General features: G+C 41.8%; 2 protein-coding genes across 6 annotated transcripts in view; one reads left to right on the forward strand and one right to left on the reverse strand.

Annotated features, from left to right (window-relative positions):
* LOC120317821 (major histocompatibility complex class I-related gene protein-like) overlaps nt 1–1,019 on the reverse strand; it is a 14,728-nt gene extending 13,709 nt beyond the window's left edge. The window contains exon 1 of the mRNA XM_039364727.1: nt 881–1,019. Within this exon, the coding sequence (XP_039220661.1) occupies nt 881–932 (52 nt within the window). The 5' untranslated portion in view covers nt 933–1,019. The remainder of the gene's footprint in view (nt 1–880) is intronic.
* LOC120317815 (zinc finger protein 91-like) lies at nt 833–26,499 on the forward strand. Of its 5 annotated transcripts, XM_039364717.1 has the most exons (8): nt 6,627–6,936; nt 7,433–7,514; nt 9,236–9,362; nt 11,527–14,439; nt 23,550–23,557; nt 23,900–24,824; nt 24,909–24,995; nt 25,078–26,499. In XM_039364717.1, coding segments are annotated over exons 1-8 (4,692 nt in total). In that variant the 5' UTR covers nt 6,627–6,934; the 3' UTR covers nt 25,626–26,499. The 5 variants fall into 5 exon arrangements, with proteins under 5 accessions (XP_039220649.1, XP_039220650.1, XP_039220647.1 ...); XM_039364715.1 differs by lacking the exons at nt 6,627–6,936; nt 23,550–23,557; nt 23,900–24,824; nt 24,909–24,995; nt 25,078–26,499 and adding an exon at nt 833–859 and having other exon boundaries at nt 11,527–16,331; XM_039364716.1 differs by lacking the exons at nt 6,627–6,936; nt 23,550–23,557; nt 23,900–24,824; nt 24,909–24,995; nt 25,078–26,499 and adding an exon at nt 955–1,072 and having other exon boundaries at nt 11,527–16,331.
* Nucleotides 26,500–26,991: the final 492 nt, after the last annotated feature.

Raw genomic sequence — 26,991 nt, forward strand, 5'->3', positions numbered from 1 at the left:
ATGCAAACACTCTGCCGCCATCTAGTGGCTGGCCGAGGTTCTCCACCCCACATTTGGCAGCCCTATCACCCACCTGCCCCCCGCCCAAATCAGGCAGCCCCTGTCGAGCCCCCGCAGGTCTGGCTGGTGTTTCCTGGAAGTTCTCTCCGCCACGCAGCTTTTCACGGTGAAAGTGAATGCAGTAGAAAACAAAACAAGCTGCATCGTCATTGCTTTGACACGCCTTGCGCAAAAAATCTAAACCGCCGAAAGCGAAAGTTCACTGAAGTGCGGGAAATTCCTCCCCAATTAGGGAAGGAGGAGAGGGGGAGGAAAAGTCCCCGAAGGGCTGCGTTCACACAATACGCCGAACCGGAGTTAACTCTCCGTTATCCCGCGGGTGGAACCATTGCCAGTTCCAACGGTTTTCTTTCTTTCTTTCTTTCTTTCTTTCTTTCTTTCTTTCTTTCTTTCTTTCTTTCTTTCTTTCTTTCTTTCTTTCTTTCTTTCTTTCTTTCTCTCCGCCTCCCTCTCTCTCTCTCTCTTTTTCTTTCGTTCTTTCCCTCTCTCCCTTTTTCTTTCCCTCCCTCCCTCCCTTTCTTTTTCTTTCTTTCTCTCTCCCTCCCTTTCTTTCTTTCTTTCTTTCTTTCTTTCTTTCTTTCTTTCTTTCTTTCTTTCTTTCTTTCTTTCTTTCTTTCTTTCTTTCTTTCTTTCTTTCTCTCTCTCTCCCTCCCTCCCTCCCTCCCTCCCCCCCAGCCCCATCTCGCAAGAGCACCGCATAAAAACCCCATTCAACCCGGAGCCTTCGGGTGCGCCACACCCCAATCGTCCCAAGCTAAATCGCTTGGCCTTGGGACCATGGGACCTGCAGTCTCACACCGTGAGTAAGCCCCGCACTCACCTGAGCCCCCCACTGAGGTGAGGACCAAGGCCATCGCAGCCAGGAGCCCCATCGGCGATGCTTCTTAACGCCCCCTCCCTCCGAAAAAGAAGGTCACCCTCGGTTCACGGTCGAGGAACTTGTCGCCGGAGGCACGATCGGTTGGCGGTTAAATTACTCAGCCGTGATAAGATCTCAAGTTCTGCAAGCCAGGTGGAACCCCAGGAGGAGGGGGGAAGAGGAAAGGGAGGCGTGGCTTAGCGGGAGTGGGCGGAGGAACGTTGACCGGGGATAAATCGGGTTCAGAAGAAGGCTGATTGCCTGGGAAGAGGAAGGCAGTGTTGGAAGGCGCTTATGTTTTCGTGCGAGCTCGGGGGAAACGTGTGTGTGTGTGGGCCGTTGAACTTTGTCTTGCAACCAACACTCTTTGCGGTGCTCCAGTGTCAGGCAGGTGCATCAGGTCACCACATGTCCTGTTTCCAGGCTCCGGTCTCCCGCATCATCCCTAAAAAATTGCTCTCTGTGCGCTGCGTTTCAAAATCTCCCTATAGCAGGGGTAGGCGACCTCGGCTCTGACTTGTGGACTTCAACTCCCAGAATTCCTGAGCCAGCTATACGTAGCTGGCTCAGGAATTCTGGGAGTTGAAGTCCACGAGTCATAAAAGAGCCGAGGTTGCCTACCCTGTCCTATAGGGTCTCTTGGTTGGGTTATTAGTTATTTATTAAATTTATTTGCCGCCCATCTCGCCCCAAGGCGACTCTGGGCAGATCACAAGGTGAAAAAGCAATGAAGCTATACAACATATATCAAATTATAAATTATGATAAAAAGATCAGAGGGAACAAGATGTGCAGGGGGTGAATTGGATGTGCTGTTCATCAATGGGCAGATCCCGGATGTTTTTGGACTGTTTGAAGAATACTGTGTCTCTTCCTTGGAAGTGTGTGGATTTAAATACATGTTTTTAAATCATTGTTTGAAGCAAAATGTCTGTGGCTTTTTACTCACATACAGGTCTTTCATAAGATCATAAAAAGATCGAGCAAAACTTGAAACAAGTTAGTTTCGAGTGGCAGATGATGATTGATGATTTTAAAAAAAACACCCACAGAAGAGTGCAACAACAGGGCTTCCCTTCCCCACGTCTTTTACTAGTGGGAAGAGCAAACAAACCATTTCAACTTTTCTGTCAAGATGACACTATAGGGCACTGCAAACTAGAACAACTATATACAAGGCCATTGTTTTCCCCCCATGCCAGTCACTCTGCTTAACAACTAATTCTTACAACACTGTCAAAATCTCTAGTAAAGCTGTATTACTACTATTCTCCTCATCTTTCCTATTACCTATCCTTATCTTCTTATGACTATAAGTTTGTTGCTTGTATCTTAAAATTTATATTGCTTTTAGTATCCTAGTATGATTTATGTGGTTTGCTTAGCTAGTATTCTATGACTATCACTAAGTGTTGCACTTTATGATTTATGATAAAGTGTTGTATTTTACGATTTATGATGAATGTGTTTCATGTTGTTTATGATCATGATGAATTTAGAACAGAATTTAGAATAGAATAGAATAGAGCTGGAAGGGACCTTGGAGGTCTAGTCCAGCCCCCAACTCAAGCAGGAGAACCTATGCCATCTCAGACAAGTGACTGTCTAGCCTCTTTTTAAAAATCTCCAGTGATGGAGCACCCACGATTTCTGGTGACAAGCTGTTCCACTGGTTAATTGTCCTCACTATTAGGAAGTTTCTCCTTAATTCCAGGTTGCTTCTCTGATCAGTTTCCAACCATTGTTTCTTGTCCTGCCCTCTTGGAAGGGAGGCCTCTCTAGGAAACCTCTCTCTCTTACCCTCTTTCCGAGGCTTCTCTTCCGCCGGAAGGGAGACTCGGACGCGAGTCTTAACGGCTTTTCTCCCGAGCAGGAGGAAGGCAGGTGAGTTGGTAGAGGCGAGACTCTATTGTTTCCCCCCCCCCCATGCGCTCCCAAGGTGTGAAACAGGAGGGAGGCAGCCGCCCGGCCGCTTCACGGCAGCTCCCCGGCTGCCTGCCGGCGTCTGCAGCGATCCAGGGACCGTGCCTAGGTGTCCGGGAGGCGCTTCGGATGGCTTCCTGCTCCACCTCTGGGGTCTCCCCTAACCCCGGAGGATCCTCCTGGCTGCTGGAGGGGTGTCGTGCCTGATTGCCGGTCTGATTGCTCCTCTCTATCATCTCTCTCTCATTTATCCTCTATCACCCCTCTCTGTCATCTCTGTTATCTATCATATCTATATCACCTCCCTCTCCCTCTCTCTCTCTATCATCATATCTATACCATCTATCATCCCTGTCATCTCTATCATCTCTCTCATATCTATATCATCTATCCTATCCTATCTATCTATCTATCTATCTATCTATCTATCTATCTATCTATCTATCTATCTATCTATCTTGTCTGTCATCCCTGTCATCTCTGTCATATCTCTCTCTCTCTCTCTCTCTCTCTCTCTCTCTCTATCTATCTATCTATCTATCATCTCTATCATCTCTCATCTATCCTCTCTATCATCCCTATCATCTCTCTCTATCATCTCCTATCTATCTATCTATCTATCTATCTATCTATCTATCTATCTATCTAATCTCTCTTATCTCTAGCATCTCTCTATAATCTCTATCTTTCTATCATCTCTGTCATCTATCCTCTCTCTCTTTATCATCCCTCTGTCATCTCTCTCATCTGTCCATCTTATCTATCTATCTATCTATCTATCTATCTATCTATCTATCTATCTATCTATCTATCTAATCTCTCTTATCTCTAGCATCTCTCTATAATCTCTATCTTTCTATCATCTCTGTCATCTATCCTCTCTCTCTTTATCATCCCTCTATGTCATCTCTCTCATCTGTCCATCTTATCTATCTATCTATCTATCTATCTATCTATCTATCTATCTATCTATCTATCATCTCTCATCTATCCTCTCTATCATCCCTATCATCTCTATCATCTCCTATCTATCTATCTATCTATCTATCTATCTATCTATCTATCTATCTATCTATCTAATCTCTCTTATCTCTAGCATCTCTCTATAATCTCTATCTTTCTATCATCTCTGTCATCTATCCTCTCTCTCTTTATCAACCCTCTCTGTCATCTCTCTCATCTGTCCATCATATCTATCATCTCTATCCTCTCTATCATCTATCTATCATCTCTATCATCTCTATAATTATCTGCCTGCCTGTCTGCCTGTTTGTCTATCATCTATCTCTTTCCCTCCCTCCCTCCCTCCCTCCCTCCCTCCCTCTCTCTGAAACAAGTAAGAAAGGAATTTAATTCTGGGAGGGAGAGTGATAATTCACAGTGTCCTAGATTTCTTAACTCTTTAGCCAGTGGACTGCCGACCTTCACAGGCAGAGGAAAACCAAGTAGATTCCTGCATTCCACTCAGAATTCTCCACTAAGAATAGGTAAAACAGACTTAAGTAAAGCTACAAAGAAAGGATAAATGGATAAAATTTATACAATTTAGATTGGGTATACAAAAATATTATATAGTTTTTTCATAAGTTTTATTTTCATATATATTATAGATAATCTTTTTATATATATAAATATAAAGTTCTTAATTTAATTTTTATTTTTACTTCTTAAGCCTATATTCTGCTCTGGGAAGCTCAGGGGGGGGGGGGAAGGGAGGGGGGGGTTTTTGGGAGGGGTGGGGTTTTTTTTTTTTATATATATGTATTGTTTAGTTTTATTTTTTTTGTATATGTTGTCTCTTGTTTTGTATTCTTTTTTCTTTTTTGTAAAATTTATAAAACTTTTAATAAAAAAAAAAAAAAAAAAGAAAGGCCATAAGATGGGAGCAGAGGAAACCCAACCATGTTTTTTCCAAAAGGCAACTAGATTTTTCTCGTTTTTTTCCCTTGGAAAAAGTTTTGCTTTCCATACAAGAAACATCTTCAGCACTGGACCCAGAAAGACCAGTTGCCTTTTGGAAAAAACACCTTTGGGACAACCATGACCTGGATGATTGAGAATCTTCATAGGCAGGGTACAGGAAAAGAACTGATACATTTAAGAAAGGAATCAAGGTATTTTTAGTTTATGATATAAAGTACAAAAATACGAAAGCAAATAGGAAAAATAAGGGAGGAAAAAGGGAAAAGAGAAGTGCAGAAAAGAAGGGAGGAAAAAAAGGCATTGACTTCAGAGTTCCTCTAGTTCAGTAGAATAAAGCAGTAACATCAAACCTCAGCTTTTTACTTATACATAATAGTATAAACTAGCCATTTCTGTGACAACAAATCTATCTATTCAGTAAAACTCAAAATCAATTTTTTTCTACCTCAAGCAAAGTCCAGAAGTGACTTCCAAGTAAAAACAAAAGTAGTGTTTTTTCCTTTGATCAAAGCAGTCAATTTAGCCATTTCTGCTAATTCCATCAACATTTGCAGCCATACCTCCATTGTGGGGGATCCAAATGTCCTTCCGTTTTTGTGCATGAAGTATTCTTGCTGCCGTCAAGATATATAACATCAAAGTTCCAATTTTTCCCCCCAATCTTAAAGTGAACATAAAAATAAAACCAGAAACTTTTCTTTTGGGTTTAATGGAAAAAGATTTGGAATCATGGTAAATAGTAGTAGTAGTAGTAATAATAATAATAATAATAATAATAATAATAATAATAATAATAATAATAATAATAATAGTAATAAGTTGGAAGGGACCTTGGAGGTCATCTAGTCCAACCCCCTGCTCAGGCAGGAAACCCTATACCATTTCAGACAAATGGCTGTCCAGTCTCTTCTTAAAAACTTCCAGTGTTGGAGCATTTACTGCTTCTGGAGGCAGGCTGTTCCACTGATCAATTGTTCTCACTGTCAGGAAGTTTCTCCTTAGTTCTAGGTTGCTTCTCTCCTTGATTAGTTTCCACCCATTGCTTCTTGTCCTGCCTTCAGGTGCTTTGGAAAATAGCTTAATTCCCTCTTCTTTATGGCAGCCCCTGAGATATTGGAAGACTGCTATCATGTCCCCCCTCGTCCTTCTCTTCGTTAAACTAGACATACCCAATTCCAGCAACTGTTCCTTATATGTTTTAGCCTCTAGTCCCCTAATCATCTTTGTTGCTCTTGTCTGTATTCTTTCTAGAGTCTACCATAAATTTACACCATGAAAATGGTAAGGCAGACAAATACAATAGAACCAGCAAACTTTATCAGTTTCAAGAGGATATTGGCAACAGGACACTAGTGGGACATTGATGGAATGGGCAAAGGCAAGGCAAGACATACTGTGATGCACATCAGAAAATTGTTCATAAGTTAGGATCTTTTTTTAAAAATGGTAATTGATCTTTCAGGTGGAGGAGTTATTGGTGGAGGCTGGACAGATTCTGAGGGGAAAGGAGATCTATTCATATATATGTTTTTTTTGTTCGTTTTTTCCATACATGCAATAGTAATTTTTCAATCAACGTGCTGTCTGAGTTTACATGCTAATACATATTTAATTCCTAATCCTTTCTTCTTTCCTCCAGCCAATGGTAAAATAAATTCCAGGTCTGATAATAGTCCATTTCTTCTTTTTCTTTCAGTTTCAATCTATACATCTCTGCGCGTTCTAATATTTTTTAAAAATTATTTCTTCATCTGATCGTATTCCTTCATTGTTCCAGTGTTGCGCAAATATAATTCTTGCCGCTGTTGTGACATGCAAAGTCAAGTATAAGCTTTGTTTATTAGTCTTTTCTGGCATTATACCTAATTAAAAAAAAGTTCAGGTTTAAAATCAACATGTTCTCCTAATGTCTGTTCTAGCCAAGTATATATCCTTTTCCAATAATTTTTACTTTTTCACAGAATTATCAGAAAAAGATTCATACATCTATTCAATTTCTGTCAGCTGTTTTTAAGAATTTCTGTGAAGAGCATCTCATTATTTACACCTGCCTGGCTGAGGAATTCTGGGAGTTGAAGTCCACAAGTCATAAAAGGGACAAGTTTGAAGACCCCTGGTTTAAATGAAGGATTCTTCTGAGAAGCCCAGGCTCCTTCCAAATAATTACAAATGTCTGTTTTACAACAGATCCTAAACTTGTCTGTATTTGTAGGTAGGTCAGCCTAGAGCAGGGGTAAGCAACCTTGGCTCTTTTATGACTTGTGGACTTCAACTCCCAGAATTCCTCAGCCAGCCATGCTGAGGGGAAAGGGAGAAGTTTCCAAGCTGAGCCAGGCTGGCTGAGGAATTCTGGGAGTTGAAGTCCAGAGTCAGAAAAGAGCCAAGGTTGCCTACCCCTGGTCTAGGAGGCTCACCGCTTAGAACAGGAGGACTTAGGACAGAGGTAGGCAACCTTGGCTCTTTTATGACTCGTGGACTTCAACTCCTATAATTCCTGAGCCAGCATGGCTCAGCTTGGAAACTTCTCCCTTTCCCCTCAGCATGGCTGGCTCAGGAATTCTGGGAGTTGAAGTCCACAAGTCATGAAAGAGCCAAGGTTGCCTACCCTGGCCTAGAGCTTCTTCACAAGGCCTTTCCAATTTCTATTTCCCCACTTTTCTCTCACAGGAACAGAAGGACATTGATGGATATCCCCCAAATGTTTCCCTTTTGGGATGGAGGAGAAAAAGCAGCTGGGCCTCCAACTCAGGTAGGAGGTATTTCAAAAGAGCAGGGGACAAAATCTTGTTATGGGGCCACTTCCTGAGCAACATCGAGAGCCCAAACTAATTGATCTACGTTTAAGACTGTTGTGGAAATACAAAGAGAAAGGGACATACCGTATTGACTGGCCTGGGAGGTTAATACTGAGGAATGCAATTAATTTGTAGAATTAATTAATTAATTAATTAATTAATTAATTTGTGGAAAGAGTTGGGTACTTTTCCTGTGTCTGTGGTAGTTTACGGTAACTTTTCACCTATGAAAATAGCCAGCTCTTTTGCTCATAAAAGAGTTCTAAAAATAGATAATTGAAACAATACGGCTACTATACAAAGTGCTGTAGACATCCATGGGCACATTAGATTTAAAACGATCATGCAAAGTACAGATTCCCTATGTAAAAGAATTAACATGCTGTCCCTGGGCTGAATGGCTGCTGCAATAAAAGGTTGCAAGAATATAAAAGCCAAAGTTGTGAGGAAGTTAGGGTGAGGGGGAAGATTTCGCTCTCCGAGCTTGTGGAGCATGAACCTTCACCCTCATCCTACACCCAAGTGACAGATATTTGCTACTATTGCAAAGTTAGGATTTCCAAAGTCATCTCCAATGCTGAATTCTTGTACGAAGCAAATGCCAAGCATAGGTCTGCTGTTGGGTAAGACTGATACAATTTACTCAACTCAGGCAAGTGGGGGAAGAGAATATCCCTCCCCAAAGATCTCTGCTGCATCAGTCTCAGTGGTGGGATTCAGCCGGTTCACACCACTTAGGCAGAACCGGTAGCTAGTTTTTTGTTGCCCAGGCCCAGAATGGACTTCCAGAAGCAGTATCCACACAGAGAACCGGTTGTTCATCTATTTCAGACATGTCAAACACAAGGCCCAGGAGCCAGATGCGGCCCGCAAAGTGGTTTCATGTGGCCCGCGAAGCCATCCTGGAAAGAGTGAGGGAACGGCCCCCGCTGCCTTGGCCCTGGCCCAGGCTGGCCGGGAGCCAATGTACAATTTTGTGGTGGTCATCTATGTTGAAACACATTCAGTCTTAGCTCTACAAGGCCGTCTGGAAACAGTGAGGAACCAGCCCCTGACCCGTCAGCCCCGCCCCCTGGGTGCATGCTGGGGAAGTGTCATCCTTTGTGAGGAATGAAGAAATGGACCATGCCTTGGCCCTTGCCCTGGTCCCAGCCCCTTCTGCCAGAGACCCTCAGATCTGTCCCACTCCTGCCCAGGCCCGCACAGGCACCCTTGACGCGAACGATGTAGAGCTGGCCACACCCACCCAGTAGGCCGCATCCACCCTGGCCACACCCACCCATCCCCCCCCCTCGAGGGCAACCACAATGCTGATGCGGCCCTCAATGAAATTTGAGTTTGACACCCCTGACCTATTTGAATCCCACCACTGATCATACTGCATCACCAGTAAGAGCCTCTTCAAATGGAGTTCTGCTTCCTCCATTCTCCAGCCTGGATGCAGCTAAGCTACATTTTGGACACTCAAAACATTGGCATCTTTGCTGGGGAGCCCACCATCGCGGTGACTAAACTTGGCATCCAGAGACAAAGCTGAATTGAGCTATCCTACAATAATGGGTCCATTCAGTCTGCGGCAAAATTCCGCTTTTCTGCTCTGTGGAAAAAAAAGGGAAGAAACACGGAAGGATTCCCCGGGACGCTCTGCTAAGGATTGTTTTCTTTTCTCTTTCAGATCTCTATGTCTTTTGAAGAGGTGGCTGTGTACTTCACAGAAGAGGAATGGACACTGCTGGATTCTAGCCAAAAATCTTTGTACAAGGAAGTCATGCTGGAGATTTCCAGGAATGTGGCCACTCTCGGTAAGGCCCCTCTTTGCTCTTACGTTCAGTAAATTAGGCAGGGGGTTTTGTAGTCAGAAGTAATTGGATGAAATAATACTTTCTGGAGCATTAAAAAGGGAATCATCATAATAAAATTGGAAGGAACCTTGGCGGTCATCTAGTCCAACCTCCTGCTCAGGCAGGAAACCCTATTTCAGACAAAGGGCTGTCCAGTCTCTTCTTAAAAACTTCCAGTGTTGGAGCACTTACAGCTTCTGGAGGCAGGTTGTTTCACTGATTAATTGTTCTAACGGTCAAGAAGTTTCTTCTTAGTTCTAGGTTGCTTCTCTCTTTGGTTAGTTTCCATCTATTGCTTTTTGTCCTGCCTTCAGGTGCTTTGGAGAATAGCTTGATTCCTTCTTCTCTATGGTAGCCCCTGAGATTTTGGAAGACTGCTATCATATCACCCCTCGTCCTTCTCTTCATTAAACTAGATATACCCATTTCCAGCAAACGTTCCTTATATGCTTTAGCCTCCAGTCTCCCAATCATCTTTGTTGCTCTTCTCTGCACTCTTTCTAGAGTCTCAACATCTTTTTTACATCGTGGTGACCAAAACGATGCAGTATTCCAAGTGTGGCCTTACCAAGGCATTGTAAAGTGGTATTAACACTTCACGTGATCTCAATTCTATCCCTCTGTTAATGCAGCCTAGCACTGTGTTGGCTTTTTTGGCAGCTGCAGCACACTGCTGGCTCATATTTAAGTGATTGTCCACTAGGACTCCAAAATCCCTCTCACAGTTAGTACTATTGAGCAAGGTACCACCTATACTATACTATAGTATATGTGTATACTATGTGTATACTATACACATTTGGTTTTTCTTGCCTAAATGTAGAACCTTACTTTTTTCACCATTGAATTTCATTTTGTTAGATAGTGCCCAGTGTTCAAGTCTGTCATGATCCTTCTGTATCTTAAGTCTGTCTTCTGGAGTGTTGGCTATTCCTGCCAAATTTTGTGTTTGCAAATTTGATGAGTTCCCTATCTATCCCCTCATCCAAATCATTGATGAAGATGTTGAAGAGCATTGGGCCCAGAACAGAGCCCTGGGGCACCCCACTATACACTTTCCTCCATGTAGATGTAGTTCCATTGAGGACCACATGCTGAGTACGGCTGATCAGCCAGCTACGAATCCATCTGGAAGAAATGGTCCTTCCTTAGATGCATGTTAGGATCTTTTCCCATTTGGGAGATGAGGATGGTCCTAAATGAGTTTTCGTGTTCTCTCTAATCCTATGAAGACCAAGTTAATCACTGGCTTGAAGAAATTGTGACTCCAGCCTGTCCAGCAGCTTAATTTACAGATGTATCTGTTCCTAACTAGGGGCATAGATTCGTGGAAAGGTAATTTCCTTAATATGTGGCAAGCCAAATGTGAAATTGGGATTATATAAAAATTGTATGGATTTAAATTGTACCTTACACTCCCAGAATTGTTATCTCATGATGCAATCTGTCCTTTTTTTTGTCTTATCCTGACAAATGAGCCATAGTGGCGCAGTGGTTAGAATCCAGTACTGCAGGCTATTCCTGCTGAATGCCGGCTGCCAGCAGTTTGATCTTGACCAGCTCAAGGTTGCCTCAGCTGTACATCCTTCTGAGGTCGGTAAAATGAGGAGCCAGATTGTTGGGGGCAATAGGCTGACTCTATAAACCGCTTAGAGAGGGCTGTAAAGCACTGCGAAGCGGTATATAAGTCTAAGTGCTATTCCTATTGCTATCCTTCAGTATATTCCCTCATTTAGATTTCATGATTGCTCGGCATGATCTTTGTTGAACAGGGGCTGTTCTTTGAAGGCTTGTTTCTAAAAGACTGGCAAGAACATTAATATTGTTTAGCATAAAAAAGATTGCTAATTTCTTTCATGCATAGCTGAGAAACAACTACCTTTTCCTGCCATACGTTCCAGCAAAGTTTGATGTATTTGTTCCTCTGAAAGAGAGTCATCTTAAAAGCAAGAAGTATAAGAAAGATTTTTCAACATTAATTAGGTTTATTTTGATCCAAGAATACAAAGACAAAAGAGGGAAACGATAATGATGAATTACGGATACATTTAATGGATTGTGTTGTCTAGAAGCTGTCTCAGTTTCTGCATATAATTTATAACAGAATTTTTTTTTCCCTTCAAAGGTTATGATCAAGAGAATGAGCATGACAAGGAGTCATGGGAAGTGCCATTGCAAACAATCAAGCAGGAGGTGGAAGAACTGATTATTGAAAAGCAAGGGAAACAAAGAAAGCAAGACAGAATCTACTCAAAGGATGGAAAGGAGAAATTTCCTCCTCTGTGTGTTGAACTCCCTAACTTCCCTATCCAGGCAGATCTGAAAAGAAAGGAGAAATACCCAGAATGTGACAAAAGAGATGACAATAAATTTGATTTCAATGAATATTGCAAAACCCAGACTAAATGGAAACCATATAAATATAGACAGCATGAGGAAAGTATCGATCTTCCCTTCCCTCATAATTTACCTGCAAAATTCTGTAGGAAAAATAAGCCACCTATGTTTTTAAAATCTGGAAAGAATTTTAGGCTGAACCACAATTATCAGAGTTGCTCTGAAGAATTTCACCTAAAGCAGAAACCACATAAGTGCTCTGAGTGTGGGAAGAGCTTTAGTAACAGCAGTGTCCTTACTTTCCATCTAAGGACCCATATGGAGGAAAAACCATATAAGTGTGTGAAACGTAATAAGACTTTCCGTGGAAACAGTATTCTTATTTTTCATATTGGTGAGAAACGTTATCAACGCATGGAGTGTAAAAAAAGATTAATTGAGAACAAAGACCTTACTCATCATAAAAGGACCCATATAGGGGAGAAATTATATAAATGCATGGAGTGTGGAAAATGCTTCAGTAAAAGTAGACACCTTACTTGCCATCAAAGGATCCACACAGGAGACAAACCATATCAATGCACTGAGTGTGGAAAGAGCTTCTGTATGAGTAGAGATCTTACAATACATAAAAGAATCCACACCAATGAGAAGCTGTATAAATGCTCTGAGGGCGGAAAGAGCTTCAGCAGTAACAACACACTCATTTTTCATCAAAGGACCCGCACATTTCAGAAACGATACGAATGCAGAGTTTGTGGAAAGAGATTTCATAACAACAGTATTCTAACTCGCCATCAAATGATCCATACAGGGGAGAAACCATATAAATGCTTTGAGTGTGGAAAGAGCTTCAGGTTGAACAGTGATCTTACAATACATAAGAGGATCCACACAGGTGAGAAACCGTATAAATGCATGGAGTGCGGAAAGTGCTTCAGTAAAAGTACGCACCTTACTTGCCATCAAAGGATCCACACGGGGGAGAAACCATATAAATGCCTGGAGTGTGGGAAGACCTTTAGTCAAAAAGGTACCCTTATTGCCCATCAAAGGATTCATACAGGAGAGAAACCGTATAAATGCCTGGAGTGTGGAAACAGCTTTAGTCAGAGTGGTGCCTTAACTGCCCACCAAAGGATCCACACCAGAGAAAAATCATTTCGACACATGGATTATGGAAAAAACATCAGCACAAGCATTCAGCTTACTTGTGATCAAAGGATCCACATAGGAGAGAAACGATCTAAACATTTGGAGGCTGGAAAGGACAGTATCCTTATGTCTCACCAAATATTCCACGTTGTACAGAAACCGTATAAATGTTTGGAATGTGGAAAAAATTTCAGCCTACACAGCATTTTTATAAAACATAAAAGAATCCACACAGGAGAGAAACCGTATAAATGTGCGGAGTGTGGAAAGAGGTTCTGTGAGAGCAGCAGCCTCATGACGCATGAAAGAATCCATACAGGAGAGAAACCATATAAATGTACCGAGTGTGGAAAGAGCTTCAGTAGAAATACTATTCTTAGTCGACATCAAAGGATCCACACAGGGGAAAAGCCTTATAAATGCACAATGTGTGGGAAAAGCTTCAGTTTTAACAGCGATTTTACAGTCCATAAGAGAATCCATACAGGGGAGAAGCCGTTTACATGCGCAGAATGCGGAAAGAGCTTTAATACAAGCCCTCAACTTACTTGCCATCGAAGGGTTCACACTGGAGAAAAACCGTATAAATGCTTGGAATGTGGAAAGACCTTTCGTCAGAACAGCGCCCTTACTTTCCACCAAAGGATCCACACTGGAGAGAAACCGTATGAATGTATGGAGTGCGGAAAGGGCTTTCGTCAAAACAGTGCTCTTACATCCCATCAAAGGATCCACATCAGAGAGAAAATATATAAATGCATGGAGTGTGGAAAGACCTTCAGTCACAACAATACTTTTATAAAACATAAAAGAACTCATATGGGAGAAAAACCCTATAAATGTGTGGAGTGTGGAAAGAGGTTTTGTGAGAGCAGTAGCCTCATGACTCATAAAAGAACCCATACTGGAGAGAAACCCTATCACTGCACTGAGTGTGGAAAGAGCTTCAGTAGAAACAGTAATCTTTCTTGCCATCAAAAGATTCATAAAGGGGAGAAACCATATAAATGTATGGAATGTGGAAAGAGCTTCATTTTGAACCATGATTTTACCATACATAAAAGGATCCACACAGGGGAGAAGCCATATAAATGTATGGAATGTGGAAAGAGCTTCAGTAGCAGCAGCGCCATTACCTATCATCGAAGGAGCCACACCGGGGAGAAACCATACAAGTGCGCAGAGTGTGGGAAAAGCTTTAGTAGCAGCAGTGCGTTTACTTACCATGAAAGAATCCACACAGGGGAGAAGCCGTATGAATGTATCGAGTGTGGAAAGAGCTTTGGTAGTAGCAGCGCCATTACCTACCATCGAAGGATACACACTGGAGAGAAGCCCTATGAATGTATGCAGTGTGGAAGGAGTTTCAGTAGCAGCAGTGCCCTTACTAACCATCGAAGGATCCACACAGGGGAGAAACCATATGAATGCACAGAATGTGGGAAAAGCTTCAGCAGTAACAGTGCTCTTACTAACCATCTAAGAATCCACACAGGGAAGAAACCATACAAGTGCAAGGAGTGTGGAGAAAGCTTTAGATGGAGCAGTGACCTTACTTCCCATCAGAGGATTCACTCAGAAGTGAAACGGCATCCCACGGTCCCCTGATTACCATTTGCAATCTTTACTGCTGTCAGTGGGGAAGCCAGCAGGAAGTCTCAAATAGTGATTACATGACATCATGCTTAACAAACTTATATACATGATCACTATCCAGGAAAAACTCACAGCCTGGCCACCTGCACATTCCTTTTATCGATCAAGAGAGCAACTTTCTCATGGTTCATAGTGAGCATGAAAAACTTTCTGCTGTAAGAGAGTGAGTGAGAGAGACAGACTCAGGATAAGATGGTTCCAAAAGTGACAGAATACATTGTTGCCATTTCTGTAACTATCATATTCTCTTCAATGAATCTTGTTCAGAAAACCCTGGGGAGGTTCTTGCTTCTTGTTGGGTTGGGCTGCCAACACCTTAGCAATATAGTTTCGCTTCTGCATGCCCTTATTCACCTGCAAGGGTAGAGACAGCAAGTAGCCTAAGGACCTTGAAATTAAGGTCTCTCCTTAAGTCATCTGGAAATCCTATCCATTCTGAGATGTTGAAGGCTGAGCTGTCTGAAGGCCTGAAATGTGGGTGGGGGTGGGGGGAATAAAACAATCAGGGCAAGGTGTCCTTTGAAGGAACTGCCCATCCGAGGGGCTCTGCAGAACTGAGACTGAGTTCTGGTGCTTTTGCAGCTGTCGCTACATTCCGACATTTTGAAATAGGCCATGAAAGAAATTTTTAGTAAGTATGGTGTGTTTTCTACAAAATTTGTGTTTTTGCTGAGTCAGGAGATTCCTCTCCTCAAAGCCTTGGTGAGGTTTTCCAGGGCAGTGGGGGTTCTCCAAGGGGTGCCATTCTACATCTTGGATGCATCTTAAGTCGTGTTTTGTGCCTTTACAACAGCAGCATGGAGGAGGTGGAAAGGGGCTTCTCAGCCTTAAAGACTATGGACTTGCAAGGTCTTAAGAAAATGACCATTTGGTCTATTGCAAAGCTCGATTTTCTGTTTTGGAAGTTTAGATGGAGAGATGTCCACTTCAAATTCTTGATCGTGATAGTGGTAGAACAAGATAGTGCTTTAGTGTATGTGCTCCTATACTTTGTGTGTATGCGCGTGCACGCCTTTCTGATTATCTGCACAATTAAATTATCTTTTCTAGGATTTTCCCAGGTACTGAAGACAAAGTGATCGATCTGTACTGCCACTTCTTTTCCTAAGATAAAGACAGGAACATTTCTCTTACTAGTTTTCAGGCATTTTCCTCTGCATTTCAGGAATCCTCAAATATTACAGTCAATGGTTGTAATCCTCAAATATCCTCAAATATTACAATCCGTGGTTCCAAATCACATCCACCAGTTTCTTTGGCACCTGGGATGTAATCCTTCTGGTTCCAAATACTGGAATTCATTCAGAGCAGCCAAGTCTTCCGTTGCCTGTTTTGACCTGCATTTTTCTTCTCCCTCCCCATAATGTGGAAAGAGATGCAAAACGGAAATTAAGTTCTTCATTTTCCTCCCTGTTGCCCATTACTATCTCACTATCTTTTCCAGCCAGAGGCTTCCTTGATTCCCCTCTTAATTTACCCTAAAAAAAACTATATAAAACAGAAATCACATACATTTATCAGATTTAGAAAGCGTTTTAATTTGCAGAGTTATGTTAATCCCCAGAAAATAGTGCTCACTTTCTGGTTTTCTGAAGATTTAGCTTGTCATTTCCCTTGGTCATCTTCTGACTATGGGAAGGAATGAGATCAGCCACAGAAAGACAACTTTTTGAGCAGTTGCTAAAGCAATTATTCCTCACCGCTTGAGCTTTTGGGGAAGAAACTCCTTATACTCTTATAGTCTTCGAATCTTATTAATAAACTCTTATGGCCTGTAATTGACCCACAGCCTCCTTCCGAGTAGTCTTTTTTCACTATCTGACCCAATCATCATGGACAGCAATATGGAGTGCCATATTTCATTCCACCTAGGCTAGGGGGACAAACCTACTTCAGGGGGTCAATTTCTGATTTCTTTTTAGCTAGTGCAGCCCTTGAATTCAGATCAACTCATTAAGAATCAATTAACCAGGAAAGACCAAGCAAAAAAGGTGAACAAAGAGTCAAGACTTCAACAGAATAGAAATAGATGTAAAACAGAAAAGGATATAGGGCTGATTGTGCTCTGTAGAAAAAGGGAGATTCTTTCACTGAGTGTCACCGCAGAAATATAGACAACAAAGAGGACAAATAAAATGGTTGAAGGAATCCCCAAACCATTTATTGCTAGAGTGGAATGGAATGGAATAGAATAGAATAGAACAGAACAGAATAGAATAGAAATTATTTTATTGGCTAAATGATTGGACGCACAAGGAATTTGTCTCCGGTGCATCAATGTACATAAAAGCAACAAGGGATAAATGATTGTAATAATGAAATACAATCATAAATCATAAGATACAACACTTAGTGACAGTCATAGGATACTAAATAATCAACATAAATTATGATACTAAAAAGCAACATAAATCATGAGATGCAAACAACATAGTTATAAGAAGCTTAGGTAATAGGAAAGATGAGAGGGATAATAGTAATACAGCCCAACTAGGTGGTTTGACATCCAAGGGCATAAGACATGTTGCGGGAATTAGTTGTTTAGCAGTGATAGCATGAGGAAAAAAACTGTCCTTGTGTCAGGTTGTTTTGGTGTGCAATGCCCTATTGCAGTGATGGTGAACCTTTTACAGACTGGGTGCCCAAAAACTGGCCCGCCCCATGGCCCTGCTCCATCCCCTGCTCTGCTCACCAGCAGGGCCACTCACCACAGATCGCCCAGGCAGCCTTGCAGTGCCATGGTGGCCATGCCCTCCACCCACACCCCGCAGCATCTGCACGTCACGGGGCGCAAGGGCGGAGTCTTGCCCCTGCTCCTGGCTGCCATGTGCTTGGCTGCGCTACTCTGCCTGGGTCACGCCTAGGGGAGCCTCTCCGGGCAGGTTGCTGGTGAGGGGGTTGCGGAGGGAGGCGGGGCCGGGACAACGGCACGTGTGCCCACAGAGGGCTCCGAGTGCCACCTCTAGCACGCGTGCCATAGGTTCGCCACCACTGCTCTACTACGTTGTCTTGGAAGAAGTTGAAACAATTTATGTCCAGAATGTGTGGGGTTTATACATATTTTCACAGTCCTCTTTCTGGCTTGTGCAGTATATATTTAGTAATAAATATATAAACATGTATGTGAGAGAGCCCAAGGGCGGGCGTCCAGCCAGTAAATATATTATTAAATATATTATTAAATTTAGTGGCTGAACGCTTTTGCCCTGGCTCTCCCTCATATCATATATGTTTATTATTAAATATATTATTAAATTTACTGGCTGAGTACCTTTGCCCTCACTCTCCCTCACATCATATATGTTTATTATTAAATATATTATTAAATTTAGTGGCTGAACGCTTTTGCCCTGGCTCTCCCTCACATCATATGTTTATTATTAAATATATTATTAAATTTAGTGGCTGAACGCTTTTGCCCTGGCTGTCCCTCACATTGTATATGTTTATTTTTAAATATATTATTAAATTTACTGGCTGAGCGCCTTTGCCCTCACTCTCCCTCACATCATATATGCTTATTATTAAATATATTATTAAATTTACTGGCTGAACGCTTTTGCCTTGGCTCTCCCTTACATCATATATGTTTATTATTAAATATATTATTAAATTTACTGGCTGAGCGCCTTTGCCCTCACTCTCCCTCACATCATATGTTTATTATTAAATATATTATTAAATTTACTGGCTGAACGCTTTTGCCCTGGCTCTCCCTCACATCAGATATGTTTATATTAAATATATTATTAAATGTATTGGCTGAACGCCTTTGCCCTCGCTCTCCCTCACATCATGTTTATTATTAAAAATAAACAGAGCAAAAAGAACAGAGCATGCGTAGAAGATCTTTGCCAGCCCTTGGTACCGAGCACAGGACAGGAGAGGAGGTAGCTGCCTTACGGGGCGCTCTAGCCAAGTGCGGTAAACCAAAGGGCTTATAGGGTTTTGCCTCTCTAGGAAGCAGCCCTCTCTGACCGAAATTGTGTGGGGATAAGGAGGCGGGGAGATCGTGGCGGGAACGACTTGTAGCTGTTCTCTGCCTCAGAAGTTCTGAGGAAGCGAAGCCCCGCCCTTTCTTGTCCCCCCTGCAACCAGGAGAGGGGCGGGGGGAGGGGGAGGAGAGGGGCGGGGCGAGGGGGAGGAGCGGGCGGGGGAGGGTCCGCCGTGACGAGGGTTACCTCAGAGGGAGCTTTCCCCCGTTCGGGCTGCGCCGAAGCGGGAGGCCGAATGGAGGCTCCGGGGTCTCCGGGGGCGGGAGCAGCAGCGGACCCGGCGGCCCTTCAGGCGGGAAACGAAGGCGGCGGTCCGAGAGGCCTCCCCGAGAGGCTCCGCAGCTCCGAGGCCGAGCGCCAGCGCGTCCGCAGCTGCCGTCCCCGGGAGGCCGAGGGGCCCCGGGCGCTCTGCAGCCGCCTGCACTGGCTGTGCCGCGGATGGCTGCGGCCTGAGCCGAGCGGCAAAGCTGAGATGCTGGACCGGGTGGTGCTGGAGCAGCTGCTGGCCCTGCTGCCCCCGGAGCTGGCGGGCTGGCTGCGGGAGTGCGGGGCGGAGAGCTGCGCCCAGGCGGTGGCCCTGGCCGAGGGCTGCCTGCTCGGCCCGCCGCCCTCCTCCGCCCCCCGGAAGCCCCCGGGAGAGGGCGGGCAGGTGAGACAAGTTAACCGCGAGAGATGCCTGGCGGAGGGAAGCGCTGATAAGATTTAGCAGTCTCTCAGTAAGAAATCACAGATATGAAGACGAAATTAGCGCAAGGTTTTCAGCAGCTCCTAATATTTTGAAGTTTGCTTCTTTTTCAAGCAAACGCTTTTGTTTCACACTGGTAAAAATTCCATGGGAGGAATTAGATGTTGAAAAGTTACATTTTTTTCCTCCTAGTTAATTTTTTTTTGGGGGGGAGGGGGAAAGAGGCAAGACACAAGGACAAGTATACAGTACTACATAGCTGCAATTTAGTACAAAGAAGCCACAACCAATGACAAAAAAGTTGTTAAATAAGATAATCTTTATTGTCACTTTTTACTGTGGGCACACTGGCCCACATTAAAAATGATGTTCTGTTTCCTGCTCTCAAAAAAAGTATACATCTAGCCATAAACGTACATAACACACATATACACATGCTGTATACATATACATACATGTGTGTGTGTGTATGTATATATGTATATATCCATGCATATATATACATATATACATACACACACACGTACATATATACATTGTATGTATATAATCCACACACATATGTATACACACATATACACACATACATATATATACACACATGTATATATTAATCACTGTGTACTAATCACTAGCGGGAAGAGGAAGCTTGAAAGTTCACAAGTTGATGCTATATGAACAAAACTGTGACTGAATCTAGATGTTCTTCAGATACCACAAAGCCTCCTCCCAGAAGGTAACAAGAAAATAAAAGATGAAAGTTATATATACATGGTCCAAATCCAATTTAGCTATTGTTTGAAAACATGTTATGGAGCAAAAAGATGGAGAGTTGTTTTTCCTTCCTCTTCAAGGCTTTTGGCTCCAGTAAGTACAATCGCTTTCCCAAGCGATGATACCCAGTAAAATACTTTACTAAATCACAACTTGAATATAGTTAAACCCATTGCTCAGTTTCAGCATAACTAATTAGAGATTAGCACAAGTATCTGGTTAGCCACTATGACAGAAATGGCTGCAGTTCAGGTGCCCTGCTGAGATGAGGTTTAGCATTTGTTCACTGAAAGTGGTAATCTTGGGAGAAAGGCCCATTTTCATAGTTCATCAAAGAGACTTCAGCATAAAAGAGATCTCAGACTATAATCAAATTAGGAGGAAAGTTGTACACTATTAAATTTGTTGTTTCTCACTGCACTTTGATCTTTGGAGCCTACTTTGATTTGTGTTTCTGAACTGCAGAAGGCAGAATGTGAAGGATGGATATGATATCCTTCCCACACATAGTAATAAAAATTCTCTAGTTCAGCTCATCCTTTCTATGTATTGTAGATAACACAAAACATTTATAATTAAACCGGATTGGGAATTTGAGGTGAGAAAAAAAATGAAGTATTCAAATTGCCTTTATTGACAGTCACAATGTTTTCAAGGAGCCCATTTCACCGCCGAAAGCATCTCCATTTTTATCCCAAAGTCAGTCTCTGAACTGCCATGCTGATGGTCTCTCCACTGCAAGGGGCACAGAAAAGCCATACCAAACGGAATGGGAGATTAATCCTGTCTCGCTCTAGAAATAAAAGTCCCCAAATCTAAAAGAAAATATTTCAGTAACAAAATATAAAACAGGCTTAAGTACATCCACATAGAGTGAAAGGCCACACTTTGTCAAGTGAAGGGAGAAGATAAAAAAGCAGCTCCCGATCATCAGGAAAAGAGGAAATAAGAAGAAGCAATGAAGTATTTCACAAAAGTGGCTGGCATTTATCCAGAAATAGCAGCTACCCACAGAATAGGAATTCTCAAGTTCTTTCATTTTGATTTGGGTTGGAAAATTACAATTGGAGATTGAAATGGTAAGGCAAGCAAATTGACATGATTACAGTTATTTGAAAGTGGATCGTAATTCAGGCTGTTCTTTTCAGTTGCAGGAGCCATTCATGAGGGAGATCTCAGCAGAACTCCAGAGAAGAGGAGATCAATCCAGTCCTTGTAAAGAGCTTCCTTTCAGGCGGATCCAACTGGGGACACCCTGCCAGGAAAGTGTAGGTTTCTTGTAAGAAGTTTAAACTCCTTTGGTTCCTGAGCTACTTTGCCAACCAAATTTTGAGTGGTGAACGTGGTATCTCGATAAAATGATTCAGGGAGTTTCACTCATTCAACTTTCAAGATTGTTCTGGGGATGCAAACAAAAGGTTGGAAGAGTTGAAAGGGTGCCGTTCTACAGCTTGGCTGCCTCCAAGCTGGGTTTTGTGTCTTTGCAAAAGCAGCATGGAGGAGATGGAGGGGAACTTCTCAGCTCTAAAGACTATGTAGACGTGCAGGGTCTATGTCTGTCCTAGAAAAGAATAATCTATATTGTCTCTTGCAAAGCTGTGTTTTCTGTTTTAGAAATAAGAAAGAAAATGTAAGAGAGGATTGTCTGCTGGAGAAGATTTTTGTTTTCTTTCTAGGACTCTGCTCCCTTTGAGGAAGTGGCTGTGGACTTCACAGAGGAGGAATGGGCACTGCTGGATTCTGGCCAGAAGGCCTTGTGCAAGGAAATCATGCTGGAGGTTTCTAGGAATATAGCCACTCTGGGTAAGGACCCTCTTTGCTTTGTATTCCATTCATTGGGAAAGATGTTTTCAGTGGGAGGTAAACAGGGATGATACCTGCATTCAATTGCATAAGGTGGTCAGAACTGTACCTAGCTACCAACTTTAAAACCCCTCTGAATCTCAGGAAATTCAGGATCAGAATGTTTAGTGTGTAACTAATACCCAGTGGAGGAGACATGGCCGCAAAGAGGCCCGAACACTTCCCCTTGATTCTGCACCGCCAGGGCCACCCTGGATGACAAATCAGCCAAGGCACTTCTTGGGCAATTTTGTTCAAGGTTGTCACCATAACAACTCTTCTGCAACATAACCTTGGCAGAAATGCTCACCATGACTTTGGGAAAGGCCTTAGATGCTCCATGGAAATTTCTGGGCTGATTGACCTATCAACAGCAAAGCTTTTGAGTTGAAAAATCCCTTGACTATGATTAGAGTCTCCTGGATAAAAATTTGCCCCCAGTATCTCCTCATTTGACACATGGCTGGTGCCTAGCTTAATGCTCAGATGGGTATATTTTTTGACGGGGGGATACCCCCATTTGTCATCATTGTAAATTCTAATGAGAATTCCTGTTGTTTTTTTGTTCCAAGCAGGTGATGGTGATGCTGATGAGCTGGAGAATGAGAATGACAAGCAGCCGAAGTTATTTTTTTTTTTTTTTTTTTTTATTGAAAATTTTTACATTTTACAAAAACAAATCCCCTTCCCATACCCCCCCCTACCTCACCCCCCCCCCCTTCCCAAGCTCCCAAACCCTCCCCTGGACTTCCCAGAGCTGAGTACAGGCTTAATTAAAAAAAAAAAAAAACTTAAAACACTTTTAAAACCTAAACAAATTTAAATACAATCATCATTCTATATAAGCTCCCTCCAAAAACACAAATTTAAACATTACTTTCTTTGAATATCTATATCTATAATATAAAATCTAATTTCTCCCTCTTTCTTTATCCTAAAACGAAAAAATAAACATACAAATCTTTGTTATACCATTAAAGCTAAATACTCTTAAAGAACTTAAAGTAAGTACATATTTCCTTCAATCTTCATAATCTTCTCTCCTATCCAAAAAGAAAAAAAAAAAAAACAAAAACTTAAAAAACCTATAAGTCCTAAACAAATCTAAGCACATTTAATTAAACAAATTATTTTGTCTTAAAAATATTAATAATAATATTTAAAAACTAAAAACACTTTTAAATCCTAAACAAATCTAAATACAATCATCACTCTATATAAACTCCCTCCAAAACCACAAATTTTTAAAATTTAAAACATTAGAATCCACTCACTAAAATAAGCAAATTATAATCCCTTCAAAACACAAATTTAAACAATATTATCATTAAAGGTTCAAAACTTAAAACAACAAAGTTAATAAACACATTAAACATTTCAATCTTCACCAATAACTAATTCCATCCATAAAAAACTACATCCTTATCAATCTCAATTATATTAGTATTATTAATTATTCACATTCCAGTTTTTTCCATTCTCCATTCTTCCATTCTTCCATTTCCCTTCTCCATTCTTGTATCAAACTCGTAAGAAATGCTGCAAGTTCTGCCTTAGGAGACTGCTCCAAAATTCCTGAATCTCCCATCGACTCCGAAGCCAATAAGGGTTCCTTAAATTCCTCCTTGTATTGATCTTTACAATTGTAAGTTGTACAAGTTATCCTCTGCCCGTTCCTCTCTTGTTGATGCCCCTCAGACTGAGATTTCCCAGTTTCCATTTCAGGCAACAATTCCACCCTTAAAGATTGCTCCAAAGACTTTGTAGGTCTAACATCTCCCAGAGATTCAGAAACCACTAAATATGAAACTTCCTTAACCTTCTTCTGTTGCTGCTTTTCTTTGGGATTATATACTGCACAAGTTGTCAAGCAGCCGAAGTTATTGAGACTACAAAGAGCAGTGTCTGCAAAGAGCCATTGCTTCTCTTTTACTTTACATAAAATACTGGATAGGAAACACAAACCACAAAAGTTTGCAAACTATGAGAGGGATTTCAGTCTAAGCAAAAAGTTGAAACTATGCCTGAAGTGTGGAAAGAGCTTCAGTAACAAGACTAATCTTTATCATCATCAGAGGATCCACAAAGGAAAGAAGCCATATAAATGCTTAGAGTGTGGAAAGACTTTTACTCAGAAAGGCCATCTTATTTGTCATGAAAGGATCCACACAGGTGATAGACCTTATAAATGCACAGAATGTGGAAAAGCCTTCAGTACAAACTGTAATCTGAGTCGCCATCAGCGGATCCACACAAGTGAAAAACCATATAGTTGCAAGGAGTGTGGAAAAACATTCACAGAGATTGGTGATACTATTTCCCATCAAAGGATCCATACAGGAGACAAACCATATAAATGCCTAGAGTGTGGAAAGAGTTTTATTGTCAACAGAGATCTTACTCAACATCAAAGATTCCACAGAGTGGATAAGCCATATAAATGCTTGGAATGTGGAAAGAGCTTCACTCAGAAAGGGAAACTTAATTCTCATAAAAGGATCCACACAGGAGAGAGACCATATAAATGCATGGAATGTGGAAAGAGCTTTATTGACAAATGGCCCCTTATTGTCCACCAAAGGATTCATACAGGGGAAAGACCATATAAATGCATGGAGTGCAGAAAAAGCTTTCGTCGGAACTCAGAACTTATTCATCATAGGAGGATCCACACTGGGGAGAAACCATTTAAATGCAAGGAGTGCGAAAAGAGCTTTGCTCGGAAAGGATGTCTAACTAGTCATGAAAGGATCCACACAGGGGAGAGACCATATAAATGCACCGAATGTGGAAAGGGCTTCATTACAAGGCGAAATTTGACTCACCATCAGAGGATCCACACTATTGAAAAACCATATAGTTGCAAGGAGTGTGGAAAAAGATTCACTGAGAGTGGTGATATTATTTCCCATCAAAGGACTCACACTGGGGACAGACCATATAAATGTCTGGAATGCGGAAAGAGCTTTTTTTACAACAGTGATCTTACTCGACATCAAATGATTCATACAGCAGACAAACCATATAAATGCTTGGAGTGTGGAAAGAGCTTCACTCAGAAAGGAAACCTTAAATCTCATAAAAGGATTCACACAGGAGAGAAACCATATAAATGCATGAAGTGTGGAAAGAGCTTTATTGACAACTCACGCCTTACTTTACACCAAAGGATGCACACGGGAAAAACCATATAAATGCATGGAGTGTGGAAAAAACTTTTCTTGGAACACAGAACTTATTCATCATAAGATGATCCACACTGGGGAGAGACCATATAAATGCATGGAGTGTGGAAAAAGCTTTGTTTGGAAAGGACATCTTACTTCTCATAGAAGGATTCACACAGGAGAGAAACCATATAAATGCAAAGAGTGTGGAAAGAGTTTTGCTCAGAAAGGATGTCTTACTCGACACCAGAGGATTCACACAGGGGAGAAACCATATAAATGCACAGAATGTGGAAAGAGCTTTGCTTGGCCAGGACATCTTTATTCTCATAAAAAGACCCATTCAGTGGAGAGACCATATAAATGCTTGGAGTGTGGAAAAAGCTTTAACTGGAAAAGAGATCTTATTCATCATAAAAGGATCCACACTGGGGAGAGACCATACAAGTGCATGGAGTGTGGAAAGCAATTTACTCAAAGAAGTGCTCTTATTAATCATGAAAGAATCCATACAGGGGAGAGACCATATAAATGCACAGAGTGTGGAAAAAGCTTTACTCAAAGTGGGCCACTTAATTCTCATAAAAGGATCCACCTGAAGGAGACACCATGAATGCATGTAGTGTGGAGAAAGCTTTAACAATCAAGACATTTACTCATGAAAGGATCCATGCTGGGGAAAATCCATATAATGCATGGAGTGTGGATATAGTTTTACTGGAAAAGAACATCTTACTCATCATGAAAGGATCCATGCAGGGAGGAAATGGACAAAGTGGAAAAGGCTCCAGTAGAAATTTATCTGACTCACCATTAGTCGATCCACACGGAGAAATCATGTAAATGCAGGGAATGTGGACAGAGCTATTCTCGTGAAGGACACCATAATTCTCATAAAAAGTGCACACAGAAGAAACCATATAAATCCATGGAAGGAGCATCAGAATAATCTTGGTCTCAAATATTTGAATTCATTAAGAGCAGCCAGGTCTTCCCTTGCCTACTTTGACTTGCACTTTTCTTCTCCCCACCCCCATGATGTGGAAAAAAAGATGCAAAATATGAAAAGCTATTCAGTTTCCTCCTTATTGCCTATCATCATCTCACTATCTTTTGCAAAGGGAGGACTGAGGGCTTCCTTACTTCCCTCTTAATTTACTAAAAAAACCTTCTATATAAAACAATTCACGTTTATCTAATTTAGAAAGTATTTTAATCTGTAGAGTTATGTTAATTCCCACAAAATACTGCTCATATTCTTTTTTGTCCTCTTAAGATTTAACTAAACAAATCTTGGCTTTTTCCTTTGTTATCTTTTGACCAGGATAAGGAGAAGTAAGATCAGCCCCAGAAAGACAACATCTTTTTGAGCAGTTTCCACCCAATTATTCCTCACCACTTGAGCTTCCCAACATATTTTGAGGAAGAAATTCCTTATGCTCTTACTGTCTTGGAACCTTACTAATAAAACTCTTTATAACCTGTAATTCTGTAGTCCGCTTTGGTGCATTCTTTTTTCACTATTTGATCCTGTCATCATGGTCAGCGATTCTGGGTCCCATATTTGAATCCACCCAGGGGACAAACCCACTTCAGAAGGTCAATTTCTGGGGTTATTTTAGGTAGTGCAGCCCCTTGAAACCAGATTAAGAATCCACCCAGCAAGAAGGATCAAGCAGAAAAAGTGAACAAAAGGTCAAGACTTCAACAGAACGAAAATAGATATAAAACAGGAAAAGATGTATGCCAGTCCTCAATTCCAAGTAGAGGACAGGAGAGGTGGTAGTTGCCTTAGGAAACGCTCTAGCCAAAAAAGGGGAGCTTACAAGTTTTTGTCTAAGAAGCAACACTCTGCCAAGCTTCTGAGTGGCCAGGAGGGCCTGCTGCCCTCCTGGAGCTGGCGAGCTGGCTGAGGGAATGCCCTGGCTGAAGGCATCCTTCTCAGGCATGCTGCCACCAAGGAGCCAGGAAAGAGGCAG

Source organism: Crotalus tigris, unplaced genomic scaffold (assembly GCF_016545835.1).
Source record: "Crotalus tigris isolate CLP2741 ecotype Arizona unplaced genomic scaffold, ASM1654583v1 scf7180000019840.826796, whole genome shotgun sequence".
NCBI lineage: Eukaryota > Metazoa > Chordata > Lepidosauria > Squamata > Viperidae > Crotalus > Crotalus tigris.

Bases quoted from the DNA above. Each gene is read 5' to 3' on its own strand.
- LOC120317815 (XM_039364717.1), top strand. The intron at 7,515-9,235 runs GTAGGAGGTATT...TTTCTCTTTCAG, and splicing joins CAGCTGGGCCTCCAACTCAG to ATCTCTATGTCTTTTGAAGA. The intron at 24,996-25,077 runs GCCTTACTTTAC...CTTGGAACACAG, and splicing joins GAGCTTTATTGACAACTCAC to AACTTATTCATCATAAGATG.